The 14,480-nt window shown below is 44.0% G+C and overlaps 1 protein-coding gene across 5 annotated transcripts in view; it reads right to left on the bottom strand.

Annotated features, from left to right (window-relative positions):
• The window catches only part of HTR4 (5-hydroxytryptamine receptor 4), a 178,490-nt gene that overhangs the window by 71,555 nt on the left and 92,455 nt on the right, over nucleotides 1–14,480 (bottom strand). For all 5 annotated transcript variants that reach the window (XM_086678945.1, XM_086678932.1, XM_086678924.1 and 2 more), the window contains exons 3-4: nucleotides 9,463–9,588; nucleotides 7,996–8,196 (exon numbers count right to left, since the gene is read on the bottom strand). In XM_086678945.1, coding sequence (XP_086535071.1) covers nucleotides 7,996–8,196; nucleotides 9,463–9,588 — 327 coding nt within the window. The remainder of the gene's footprint in view (nucleotides 1–7,995; nucleotides 8,197–9,462; nucleotides 9,589–14,480) is intronic.

Consider the following 14,480-nt stretch of genomic DNA (forward strand, 5'->3'; position numbering starts at 1 on the left):
ACAGGTGAACTCTCGTTTGCCTTGAGGCTGACTCTCAAGGAGCTTATCATCCAGGATGAGAAAGAGAGAAACCAATGATTAAGATGAGTGATAACTGGGGCACCTGGGTGGCTCAGTCGGTTCAGCATCCGACTTCAGCTTGGGTCACGATCTCACGGTGCGTGGGTTCAAGCCCTGCGTCAGGCTCCGTGCTGACAACGTGGAGCCCGGAGCCTGCTTCAGATTCTGTGTCCCCTCTCTCTCTGCCCCTCCCCTGCTTGTGTGCGCATGTGCGCTTTCTCTCTCTCTCTCTCTCTCTCTCTCTCACAAAAATAAAAAATAAAAAAACATTAAAAATTTTAAAAACAAGATGGATGATAACTGCTATGTTTATACATTTTTTAATTTTTTTTAACGTTTTATTTATTATTATAAATTACAGAATCCGAAGCAGGCTCCAGGCTCTGAGCTGTCAGCACAGAGCCCAACACAGGGCTTGAACTCTCAAACCACGAGATCATGACCTGAGCCGAAGTTGGACGCTTAACTGACTGAGCCACCCAGGCGCCCCACCGCTATGCTTATATTTAACATTCTATGGGCACTCAGAAGAAGAAACAACAAATCATGGGGAATGAAGCCCGGCCGGTGGGTAGAGACAGTGACACATTCTGTCAGAATACTGAAGGGTGAGTGTTCATCGGGAAAAGAAAAGGAACTCGAGGCAAGGCAGAACATGGGGTTATGAGGAAACATATCAGACTCAGGCTATGAGTAACAGATCACTCATGGGTTGGAGCTGAGTTAGAAAAAATAGACCGAGGACACGCTGGGAAAAGCACTGAAAGACAAGGGAAGAATTTAGCCTATGGTTGATAAGGTATCACTGAAAAAAATTCGGGGCTTTGCACATGCCATTTTCTGGAACCTTCCTTCCAGAAGATGCCTCCTCTTCTTCCCCTTTACCTACTGACATTTGCATAATCCACAGATCCCAGCTTCCCTGTTACTTCCTCCCAGAGCTTACCCTGCTTTGGAGGCCACATGCTCCAATAGCTTCTTTGACTTCTCCTTATTTGACTTCAATGGCCACCGATTTCATTATAATTACCTATTTACTACCTGTTCCCCACTAGACTAAAAGCTCTGCGATTCACAGCTTTCTCTGGTGGTTCACCTCTGCACTTCCACTGCTCTGCTCAGCTCCTGGCAATTAGTTAAGTACTCAATACATATTTAATGAAATGAATATAAAAATAAGCATGAGATTCAACTCAACAAGTATTACCATTATGTACAAAGTATGAACTTAGCCTCAAAGCGTATGCGACAAAGGGAAACAGTACGCCTTCCTTTCAGAAACACATTTCAATCCCATTGGGAAAACAGATGTAACTGTGTGACACAAGTTCACAATGACAGACACCTTTTAGGTATACATTACAAAACTGAGTGGTGCTGCAGGGAGATCATTAAGAAACGCAGACACGCTTATCTCTGGCACAGGAATGAAATATGCAACCTTTGAATCAGAATCATACGTTTAACAAGTAAACCTGTTTTAAAAGAAAATCTGCGACTGACAAATCGTCGGAAGAGTTTTGCAGATAATATACATCAAGTTCTTGTGTTGCCAAGAGAAAGGGTAGGCAATTTGGTTGAACATGTCAGTGAGGACATCTTGCAATCCCGTAGAGAATGGCATCCTCAGTGAAGTGAAACATTTCAAGGGGAATTGCATTTGATGCCAAATACAGGACAAGTATAGCATTGATTGGGAGAAGGGGATCAGAATGGTTAAAAGTCTAAAAAGTATGGCATATGAAGCCAGTGGAAGGATCTAGGGATGTTTGGCCTAATACAAGAAGAGTTGGGAAGGGCAAACCTTTGTCTTGTTGTGGAGGCTCAATAAAGAGATCTGAAGGTCCCTTGGGCAGCCTAAAAGAAGTTGATGTCTGCTATTGTCTGCCCAACATCCTTCTTCCAGAAGGAACTGCCATTCTCCCACGCCATACACCTTTGGTAAAGCTGACCGTCATGGTGCCTCACCTCTGCCCAGCAACCATAATGTGTGAATGGTCAGTGAAAGAGTGACTCAAGCAAAGCCAGCCAAAATTCTTCCATGAGAAAGAGCATTTAGGCTTCTCCTCCTGTGGATTCACGAGTTAATCAGGATGGTTTAAGACTCACTGGTCTAAGCCCAGCCTGAGACTCAATCCAACAAGAAAACAGCAAAGGGACACAAAGGACAGATATAAAGAGAGGGACAGAGGCAGAGAGGGAGACTGACAGAGATGGAAGAGACAGAGAAGAAAAAAGAAATGATAGAGTCAAGGAGGAGAGAGAGACAGAGACAGAAGGAGAGAGTGAGCCTCGATGGCATTGTTCAAACCCTGTAGACGGCCATTTCTAAGGTCAGACTTTTCAGCTGATTGAACCAATCAATTTATTTTCCATCATGTGTTGCTGAAAAAGATCTTACTAACGTATCATCTGAGAAGTGAGTTGGTCAAAACACTACATTCAGGCAATTCATTGGGATATTGGGAAAGCCCTTTTCAAAAGCTTATTTAAAACCTAAAGCCATTTGAGCAAACTAAAAACATATTCACAGAAGTCTGCTTCTTGCATATCAAATGACTGGAATTTGCAGAGAGCTACTATGTACAGTGGTAACCTCTAGGGTATATAGCTGTGGAGGTGCAGATGGAGAAGAGCGACATTTTTATGTTCTACTCATAAGCCGGAGGCACTTTTTTTTCACAATGCTCAGGTATTATTGTCATGCTCATTAAAAACTGTGATGGGGAGGGCGGTGCCTGGGTTGCTCAGTGAGTTAAGCCTTACGCTTCGGCTCAGGTCACCATCTCATGGCTCGTGAATTCGAGCCCTGCGACGGGCTCTGTGCTGACAGAGTTCAGAGTCTGGAGCCTGCTTCAGAGTGTTTGTCTCCTTCTCTCTCTGCCCCTCACCTGCTAGCTCTCTCTCTCTCTCTTTCAAAAATAAACATTAAAAATTAAAAAGAAACTGTGATGATTAGAAAAGAGACTGTTGAAATGGATGAGACACAAGGTCATGAATGAGGGTGGTGGGACCAAGGAAGACGAACATGGGAGTGAGTGGGAGGAAGGATCTGCTGACAGGAGACAGCGAGGGCTCCAAAGGGGGGAGAATCCAGGGCATTTTGTGAGAAAGCAGAGAGAACACGTTGGTCAGAAAGACTTCTGTGCTCTCTGCCTCGCTCAGATCTCAGAGGGAACTCCTAACACTAAAGTTAGAATGTTTTCAGTGACTGGAGAATGTGCTGGTCTAGGAGCACTTTCAGCCAAAGGCTATCCTGGATACTTCTGCGCTCAAGAAGTGTCAATTTCTAGCACAGGGAAGACTCAAGTTTAAAACATATATTTTAGAGGTTAGTAAAAGTGATGGCTCCCAACCCCAATCTATCTGGTCACCTAGTCTAGCCAGGACCATTTTCAACTACCCTCCATATAACCGTTGTTAATAGTTTGATGCAATTTCATTCATATTCTTTCTCTGTCACTCACTCACTCACTCACTCACTCATTCACCTATACCTAAATATAAATATCTCTATATTTATTTTACAAAAGTGGAATTATTCTAAACATTGAAATCTGACACTTGCTTTTCCCCCCAATTAACACACCAGTGATATCTTTCTAGGGCAACACACATAACTATTTCTCATGGGTTTCAGTGGCCAGATTAAAACCCAGTACTCTATCACAGATACTTAGTTGGTTTTCATTCACCACAGAACCTTTGATTCAAAATAGTCAACTGTACTATAGTGCTTTTAATGCAGTTTTCTGGTCTCCCATGACCCATACATACTATATGATGCATGTAGCTTAATTATGCTTTGGAAATTACTTCTAATGAGGCAATAAACTTTCATTAATTGGATTCAATTCTCAAAGCACCAGGAAGCACAGTGGATGGAGCACTGTAGTTGGGAAAAAGCATTTTATAATATTAATGGAGTCCCGCTTCTTGCTTTGATCCAAGGGTCTGCCATCCGGGAGGAATTAAGAATCACAGTGAGCGTTTTTGCCTGGGAAGCACGACCGGAGATCACTAATCCCTGTAGAGTCATGGTAGCTCCAGAAACAAAGACAAACATCTTAACAGGAATCACATGATGAACAATGGGCACCGCACCCCACTGCCAAGCTCCCCCTGTACTCTGGCCCAGCCCAACCGTCAGCTTGGACAGAGCAAAAACAGAAGCTAACTGATAAATAAAAGCTTACACTTCCAGACTAAGATGTAGTGTTGTCATGTTCAGGGTGAACCTTCCATCCCAATGAGAATATCATTCTTGGGACAGGAGATGCTAGAAACAATTGGCAACCTTCCCAGGCTCCCTGAGGAAAACCAACCAAATGAAACCATCTGACTCCATGTTATTTATGGTATCAGCGGTTTTGATGTCCACTATCCGAGAAGGAAATGGAACTAATGGCAGCCAAAAAGTTTTGAGAGAATTCTCTCAAAAACAGGGTTTACTGAACATTCCATTTGTTGAACAGTGGTTACCAAGTGCCTACGTCACTACTGATGCCCTTATTGGTTAATTGTTAGTTTCCCCATTAAAAGGTAAGTTCCAGGAGGGCGAGGACATTGTCCTTACTCATACCTTTTTTTTTTTTTTAATGTTTATGTTTTGAGAGAGAGAGCATGCGAGGGAGGGACAGAGATAGAGAGAGAAAGAGAGAGAGAATCCCAAGCAGGCTCCATGCTGCCCGTGCAGAGCCCGATGCGGGGCTCAAACCCATGAGCCATGAGATTGTGACCTGAGCCAAAGACGGACGCTTCACCGACCTAGCCACCCAGGTGCCCCTCCTTACTCATATCTTTGCACTTTCTCCTCTCGGGGGAGATAGAGACGTATGATTCCACTCAAATGTGTTCTATAAGAAACAAATGAGCAAAGGAAAATAAAAGAGGCACGCCCCCATTCTTAAATACAGAGAGCAAACTGGGGTTGCCTGAGGGGAGGTGGGGGGAATGGGTGAAATAGATAGACAGGAATAAGAGGTAAAAACTTCCAGTGACAAAATGAATAAATCACAGAGATGAAAAGTACAGCATAGGGAATACAGCCAATAAGATTGTAATAACGTCGTGTGGTGACAGATGGTCACTATACTTATCACAGTGAGCATTAAATAATACATAGAATTGTTGAAGCATTATGTGTACACACGAAAGTAATATAACACAGCATGTTAATTATACTTTAATAAAAGAGTATAAACGCAAAAAAAAATACACAATAGATTTTAATCACTACTGCACTAAATTTTACAAAGAAGAATCAGCTTGATGGGGTCAGGGAGAGCTTCCAGAAGGAGGCAAGGATTGAGCTAAAGTCTGAAAGATACACAAGAGAGGAGGGGGCAAAGGAGTTTCTAGGTAGAGGGAGGAGCCAAGGCCCTGGGACGGCTGGGCCCAGAGCACTGGAGAGAGAATGAAGGCAAAGACAGCTTGCAGCCCAGGGAGTAAGGCTGGTGAAGGGCATCAAGGGAGGTTGGGGACACAGACAGGAAACAGATGGCACAAAACCCTACGGGCCCAGGAGTCTGGTGTCGATCTTCAGTGCACTGCATAGCCATTGAAGGCTTTTAACCATGACTCTGGCTATGAGATCTTCTAAGACGTGAGCAGATTGGAAGAAGATAAAGTAGATGTGGGGAGAACAATTAGGAGGCTGCTGAAGCGGCTTATGCAAGAGATAGCATTAGTCTGGGCCAGCACGATAAAAGTTGGAGAGAAACAGTAGGATCTGTTTAGGAAAGAAAATCAGTAGGACTTATTGATTAAGTGCAGGGGATAAGGAAAGACCGCATGTAGCGTAACTACCTGATTTCTGGATGATGCAGCGGCTGGAGCAGCTATTCACTGATGAGGACCAAGGTCGGTAAGAAAAATCTTACCATGGAGGGTGCATGGACAGTTGCAGGAAACTGAAATGAACATCCACGAGCATTGTGTACTGTGCCAAGCTGGGTCAACGCTATGCCTCCGCCGGACTATCTAACTCAATCCTAACTGCAATCCTATAGAACAGGTGCTATTGCCCCCAATTTTAGAGACGAGAAGACAGAGACTCAGAAAAGCTTAATAACTATTAAGACCATCCTCAGAGCTAAACACTGGCAGAGCGGGGGTTTGAATCCCACCCTCTTCAGTTCTAAAGCAGATGGTTCTTCATGACCAGACCATACTGCTTCAAGACGACGAATGCCCGCCTCCGCGGGGAAAATCCCATGATTTCTAAAGCCCCTGATAGTTCATCTGGAACTCTGAAGCCAAATCTTCTTAGGGAACCTTCAGCCCCCCTCTCAGGGCCACTCCGAGTCAATTTTCCACACTAGGAAGATGATTCTATATGTCTCCCCAATCTACACTCCCTACTCAGCTCATTTTCTTCCCCTTGCTTTTACCCATAACTCAAGGTTACCTCCCGGTGCCACGATCACCTCAGCTCTGCCCCCTCCAAGTCCATATGATACTTTCAGTCTCAGCACTCGATTTGGCAATGACCCCATGTGGGCTACCCCTCAAGACTTCCGTGTATTTTCTACCCCCTTATATTTTATTTCTTCTCATGTGAACTTTCATACAGTATATAGTGACTGGCTTAAAGTGTTTCATGTACTGAAGTCGGACTGCTGCGAACAAGCAGATGAACACAAGTTTCAAACCATGACATGCTTTGGGTCTGCTCGTCAACCAACAGTTCAGTTTTACCAATGTCGCTATCTGTAGTGACAGAGTCTCATTAGACGTGCATTTAATTTAAGCACATTCGACTCTATGTTCCTGGTACAGCAAGAGAGAGAAAGAATTCGCACAATTTAAATAGAGCAGGCCATTACACCTGCCATTCCACTCAATAAGCACCATCCCATGGGACAGGAGATGAATCCACTGTTCCCGCAGCTGGTTTCAGGCCCTCAGGACCTTCCCCAGTGTCAGAAATTCTCTGGACAGACTCTTACTTGAGTGTTTAAAGACATATTTTAGACACATCACAATCTCTAATTTTAGTCAAATGCTTTTCCTGTCCCCCAGTTAAAGAAACAGTGACCTATCTCTAGACTGGAAAAATGACTGGGTCTGTTGGACTCCTCCGAAGACAGGAAAGGCTTGTCCCATAGGAATTCTGGTGACATATTACTGGCATGTGTTATCAGAATTTGGGAACTAACCCTACGATACGAGTACTGTGATGGCGGTTTGTGATCCTGTAATCGTCTGACCTTTAGACTGCATTCTGCTTTTATGACTGAATACAAACGGGCAGGAATTGGAAAATAAAAAGTCCAAATACCACTGATTAACGTACATCTCAAATAAATAAGGCCACGATGGAAATCGTCAGGCCTCCTGAAGTCAAATGTGAAGCAAAAGAATAAAATTATGCAAAGGAATTAAATGCTAGCCGTGCATCCCCCAAACAAATCATTACTGGGGATTTTAAAATCATCTTTACCTTTCTGGAAAAGATTCTCCACAGTTGCATGCACATACCTAAATATGCGTATAAAATTCTGACGCGGACACATTTTGGGAGAGGAGGTCATGTCGGAACATCAAACTATCCTTCTGAACCACCCTAGCTGCCTATTGGGAAAGGCATATTAATTCTTGCTCCCTCAGAGTTTGTTCGTGCCATCAGTATAAATTTAGAGCTCTACCGTAAACTGATTGCCAATACTTGTCACTCTCTAGATCGTGAACTTCCTACAGGCCGGTTCTAAGCCTTAATAACCTCTGTGTCTGCAGGACCTTAGGGAGGGCCTGACTAAAAGGGAGCCCTCTGCAAAGACTGGAGAGTGGGGGAATCCGTGAGTACCCAGAATTTATCTCTCTGAGATTCATCACTTCTGATGAATTAGGGAAAGGAAGAAAGGCGTGGTCCCATAGCCAATCAGGTCCTTGTCCCCAGCACGGAGCTCTGCTGTCACACTGCTCTGTCCTCACCTGTCCAGAGAAATGCAGCACAGGTGAAAAATCGACACCGTCGTGAGCAGGACGTCTAGCGATGTCCGGACCAGGCAAAACATCTCCCCATAAATCCAGATGTCCTGAACCAGCTCGATGGCACCAAAGGGCATCACCAGCACCGAGACCAGCAGATCCGCAAAGGCGAGGGATACGATGAAATAATTGGTCTTTATCTTCCTGTGAGAAGAATGTATAAGGAAGAAGGCAGGGGAGAGACAAAGGAAAAGGTGAGAGAAAGGGGCAGGACAGAAGAAAAGAGGAGAGGGAAACAAAGAAAGAAGGGAGAGAGACAGAGGAAAGAAAAGTCAGACATGCAATGAATTCTGTGAAATTCCCTTCCCCCCTCTGTCATGCAGCGTGTGTGGTCCAGCCATCCCTGACCTCTCGCACCCAAATCCTTCTCATCTTCTTCCCTGCGGCCACACTGGCCTGATTTGAGCCCTGGTGCATGAAGCATGGCCTCTACACAGGCTTCTCTCTCTCCCCACCCGCCCTTCCCTTCAGGCCTTGTTTGGTTATTCTCTGGGAACCCTCCCAAGGCACCCTCCTCAAAAATGGTGTCAAATTCCACTGTATTCCACACTTAGACTGACTGCTGTGTGCCTCACATTTGTGACATGGGCCAGAACCACGCTTTTACATTTCCTTTGCATTGTAAGTGGATTAGTGCATGCCTTGCTTAGAGAGGAAGGCCGTAGGTGAGCCAGGATTGTATCTTTTATCCCATTTTATGGCCTGGTGGCTCTCGATCCAGGCTCAACACCAGAATCACCGGGTGAGTTTTTATAAATATTGATGCCCAGGTCTCTCCCCAGATCAATTAGTTCAGAGACTTTGGGTGGTTAAACCCTCCCCCACCCCCACAAGGATTGTCAGATAAAATATGACCTCCGAGTTATAAAATAGGCCTCCGAGTTAAATGTCAATTTCAGGTAAACAATGAATAACTATTTACTATAAGTATGTTCCAGACACTGCATGGGACATACTTATGCTACACACTAGCAATTTTCAAAAGGTCTTCAGGTGACTTTAACTGCAGCTGGGTTGAGACTGATGAAGTGGAAAAAGCAGAAGATACAGGTCTAAATCCAGATCAGTCACTGAGCACCCACCCCTCTCTGAACCACTGATAAAGTGGGGAGGTTAGACTAGATATGCTCTCAACAATTGTACATTTATAGTGATCACAACTGTTACCAAACACCTCCCCCCCAACCCCTCCCAAAGCTGAACACGGGAAAAAAAGACGGGACGGAGATCCACGTAAGTGCTTACACCGGCTATGTCATCATGGGGAAAATCACGTGTGATCTCTTCCCTGCTCTGTTTTACCAACATCACTTCCCTCTCATAATTTGAATTGTAATGGGAATCATAGTTCAGACCCCAGCTCTCCAGGGAGAGCCTCGAACTCCACCCCGGTTTCCTCCTGCTACTCACCTGAGCTGCCTGTCCCTGCACACAGCCACCATCACCAGCAGGTTCCCCAGGATGGCCATCAGGATAACCGCCGAGAGAAACGTGAGCAGCACAACCTTCTCCACCGACCCAAAACCCTCCTTGGAACTGGAAGACACGCGCACGCGCGCACACACACACACACACACACACACACACACAGAATTGAAGGAAACTCTGAGACACAAGGAAGAAAATTAATTTTTCCTCACTTATCTTCAGGAAGGTAGCTTCACCATCAGCAGCCGTAATCCACATTTACTATATACACTTGGTATATGCCAATGTCTGTACTCGTCACTTTACATATTATCCTACTTAACCTCCTACATAATGAGGAGGCGGCAGCTCAGAGAGGTGAAGTTACTACCCTGCCATTACGCAGTTACTCTCTGCCAGAGAGCTTGTGACGTTCCTTCAGAGCACTTACCTCACTCAGCCTGTGCTCAGAAGCCTTATTTGGTTGATTCCTGTCGAGCGCACCTCCCCAGCCAGGAGGTAAGCTCCAGCAGGCAGAGAGCCTGCCTGTTTTATCCACCGATCAGTTCAATCTCAGCGCATCACTCACCGTTGTTGGATGAAGGAAAGTTGGTGTTGGATGAATGAATGACGGTAAGTGGAAGCAGGGTCTGCATGAATACGAGGCCACCCTGTCTCCAGGACCCCACCCCTGCCCATGCAGAAGCTGCCCTGTAGAAGTGGGCTATTGCGGGGAGAGGTCATGGCTTGAAGGCTGTTCTAGCAAAAAGTGGACCTGAATAAACTGATCTCAGATTCTGTGAGCTCCACTGGAAAGATAACAGCCAATCAATAGGCTCAGGGACTCCTTTCAACTGCCCTGAATTACATTTCTTTTGGTGCCCGATTGAATAGCTCACATTTGTGTTCTTGTCAATTCCAGCATCTGAATTGGTCCTGTGAACCCTGCCCTCCTATCGTAAACTCGGCATTTTGTTTTATTAACTTGGAAGCAAGTGTCTTCATCAATAAAAGCATAACATCCATAGGTTATTACAAAGCTACAGAAAAAAGGTTTCCGCTTTTAATAGAGTAGCAATAAAATTTTCTCTTTTAATCACGTTTCAAAGGGTCTCAAAACTCTCAGTGCCAAACCCTACATTTCAACACGGAGAAACTGAGGCCCAGAGTGGAGAACTGAATTGTCAAAGTATATTAGTGTCTGGCCTAGGAGAGGCTGCTTGTCCTGTGAGCCTGGAAACACAGGGTCCCAAGCAGCAAGAAACGGCTGTCTTGACTGAGCTACTCTGACCGAAAACCAAGATGGCTGTTGGCCCCAGATGGCAACAACCCACCAGATCCTAACTCTGGCCTCATCCCCAAATTGTCTTCCATTAGGCCTGGCATGGAAGACTAGGTGCCAGCTGGAATAAGGAACCAGTATTATAGTGGCTGAAGAGCCAGCAAGCTCCTTCACTCTGCTGACAAGTGTTTGTGTTGACTGATTGAAGTCATCGTGGCTAAGGTTCGTAAAAAGAAATTCAAGTTATGTTCATCTAAACCACCCTTCCACATCCAAATTCCAACTATCGACAGGTTACGAGTATTGAACGGGGGAGATGTGATTCAGGAGGAAAAAGACTTCCACAGGGTAATATGGCTACCCCAAGCTGATCTGATCTCAGGCCATGTTACGGCAAGTAAAGTGTCCAACAAAGGAGGTGAGAGTGGGATTTCCCCTTGCTCTTCTCAGAGGCTCTGACTGAGAGCCCTTCGGAAACATGTTCTCCCCGCACAGCCTCTGCCCTTGCTCTCTGCCTTCCTCCTGGAACGCTTCTTCGGGGCTGGCTTCTTCTTGTCACTCACATCTCAGATTCAAGTGAGGCCCTGTTTAATGTGCCACAACCAACAAACATTTTGCAGTTTCTGTGAACCACTTGTTATCCGAAATGACTTCTGTTGTTGATCCCTGTGGCCCATCCTCACACAATGACTTTGTTTCGTTTTTTTCACTGCAACTCCCAGATCCTACCTAGCACAGCGTCTGATCTAGAATATGTGCGTACAGGTATGTGTAGTACATAGGAAGTGCTCAGTTATGTTAAGCTAAGTGAAAGAAAAAAACATACTGCATTCATAACGGTGAGGTTTAGGCTTCAACATCTTTGAAGACTGATTGAAGGTACAAAGAAGATTTTGCCTAGAGAAGAAAAGACCCAGAGATAAGACACAAAAGCTATTTTTAACTATCTTGAAGCACTGCCATCTGAAATGAGAGTAGATTCACGCATTCATTCATTCAACAGCATTTTCTGAGCACCTACTCTGCATTAGGCATTGTTGTATGTCTTGCGGAAGCAGATAAGCCAAACAGAGAACAGACGATGAATAGCTAAACAAGAAAATATGTAAAGTGTCAGGCTCTAATTCATGCTATGGCAAAAAAAAAAAAAAAAAAAAAAAAAAAAAAAAATCTAGGAGGGACAGGAGGACAGGACTGCCAGAGGGGGTGAAGGGCTGGCTATATAATAAGGGTTGTCACAGAATGCTCTGTGATAGGGTTGTCACACTTTCTGCCCTGCAGGCTTGTGGAATCAAGTGGGACCAGTGATCGGGTTGTAAGCAGTGGTTCTCAACTTTAGTTACATACTGAAATCACCTAAGGAGCTTTAAAAAGTGCTGATGCATGGACTCCAATCTCGAAGACACGGATTTAACTGGTCTGGGCTTTGTGGCCTAAATATTGGAATTTTTAAAAGCTCTCAAGGGATTCAGATGTGAAACCAAGGTTGGGAATCACTGCCAAGAGAAAGGTAGCATTTAGTAACGGGTAGGAGAACTTCCTAACAATTAAGAATGATCCTCAACAGCTTCCTGGTGTTGTTTTGAACTCCTTGGCTCAGGAAATGTTTAAGAATACTTAGACGTCAATAAAATACCACTTCGGGGCCCCTGGGTGGCACAGTCGGTTAAGCGTCCGACTTCAGCCAGGTCAAGATCTCGCGGTCCGTGAGTTCGAGCCCCGCGTCGGACTCTGGGCTGATGGCTCGGAGCCTGGAGCCTGTTTCCGATGCTGTGTCTCCCTCTCTCTCTGCCCCTCCCCCGTTCATGCTCTGTCTCTCTCTGTCCCAAAAATAAAAAATAAATAAATAAATAAATAAATAAATAAATAAAAACGTTGAAAAAAATAAAATACCACTTCACACCTGTTAAGATGGCTATTATAAAATAAAACAAAACTGAAAAATAACACGTGTCGATAACCACGTGGAGACATCGGAAGGAACCCTTGCGCATCCTGGCGGAACTGTAAAACAGTGCCTTCACTGTGGAAAGCAGTGTCCCAAAATAAATTTTCTCCGAAGTTTCTCAAAAGGCTAAACATAGAATGACCAGGGGAGTCAGTAATTCTACTCCCAGGTATATACCCCCAAAGAATTGAAAGCAGGGACATAAATACTTTTCTACCTATGTTTACAGCAACATTATTCACAGTAGTAAAAAGGTAGAAATGACCCAAGTGTCCATCAACAGATAAATGGATTAACAAAATGTGGTATATACATACTACGGAATACTAATCAGCCATGAAAAGAAATGAAGGTCTGAAACATGCTACAATGGACATAAACCTTGAAAACATTATACTTAGTGAAATATGAAATAATTCCGACAGAAAGACAAATATTGTATGATTCCGCTTATAAGAAGAGCCTAGAAGAGACAAATTCATAGAGACAGAACACAACAGTGGTTACCAGGGACACGAAGGAGCAAGGAATGAGAAGTACGGAGTTGCTGTTAGGAAGAGGAAAAAATTCTAGAAATGGATAGTGGTGATGGTTGTGCACCATCGTGAATGTACTTACTGTCACTGGGTTATACATTTAAAATGGTTATTTTATATATTAATGGCAAATTTTAGGTTATGCACACTTTATCGCAATAAAGAAAGTTTATGTGGATGACCACAGAGAGGATACCGAATCGGGCTCCTGCGTTGGAGGCAGGTTGGTCTGGCTGATTTTCGATCACTCTCTTATCTATGGACAGTGACCTGAACATATTCTTAGAACACAGATTCTCCATCAACCACATCCTTGTCATTAGAGCCATCTCCTCTATACTGCCTTTCCTCTTATAGGAGAAAAGACCAGATTCAGGGTATGTGGTGAATACATACCTCTGGCACCAGAGGATGTACATTTCAAATCAAATGGGAATATCAGGGTCAGAGATTCCCAAGTCAACGTTATGGTTCACTTGTGGCACACCAATTAGGAGCCAGAAATAACTAAGCTTTAAACTCAACTTTGAATGACAAGCAAAATTTAACAATGGAAGGAGCTTTTCCAATTAAACAGAACTGTCCACTGAACTAAATGTAAGTCCAGTGATAATTAAGATAAATCAGGAGCCACCTCAGCAAAATCCACGTTAGATCGTTGGGTTACCTTGGACTTGCTCCAACCACTCCCTGTCAACCACTACTAGGTACTTCTCATCGGGCCAAAGAGCAGTCCACTCCACTAAATTGGTTCTTTGACACTTATTCTTGTGATAAATTTTGCTTTCTCTTCTCTTTTGCTTCTTTCAGTGATCTCTTGATCTATTGATAAAGAAACACCACACATTTGCTGGCTCTGTGTACCATTTTCTCAGCTCTTGATAAAAGAAAACCTGGGTCAGTAATTCTGGGCAAATTTTCCACATAGGTCAGTGTATGTGAAAAAGGATGATAAATGCTAAAGTAAAATATCAGTAAGTAATCATTGTGAGTTATTAGTATCAGAAGCCTGCAGAGGGACAATAGCCTAAGGAAATTTTAGGTTTGTTTGTCACATCACCGAGAACAGTTGGTTTCAAGGTTTCTCACACACACACACACACACACACACACTATACTTTGGAGTCAAGAATACTTATCTCTTTTTTTTTTTTTTTTTTTTTGCACTGGCCATGTTAATAACAGCTGTGTAGCTTCTCTGAGCCTCAGTTTCTTCATGGATCCGTTAAGGAAGTTAGATTAAACCTCTCATTGA

Source organism: Puma concolor, chromosome A1 (genome assembly GCF_028749965.1).
Source record: "Puma concolor isolate L17-30 chromosome A1, mPumCon1.1.hap2, whole genome shotgun sequence".
Lineage (NCBI taxonomy): Eukaryota > Metazoa > Chordata > Mammalia > Carnivora > Felidae > Puma > Puma concolor.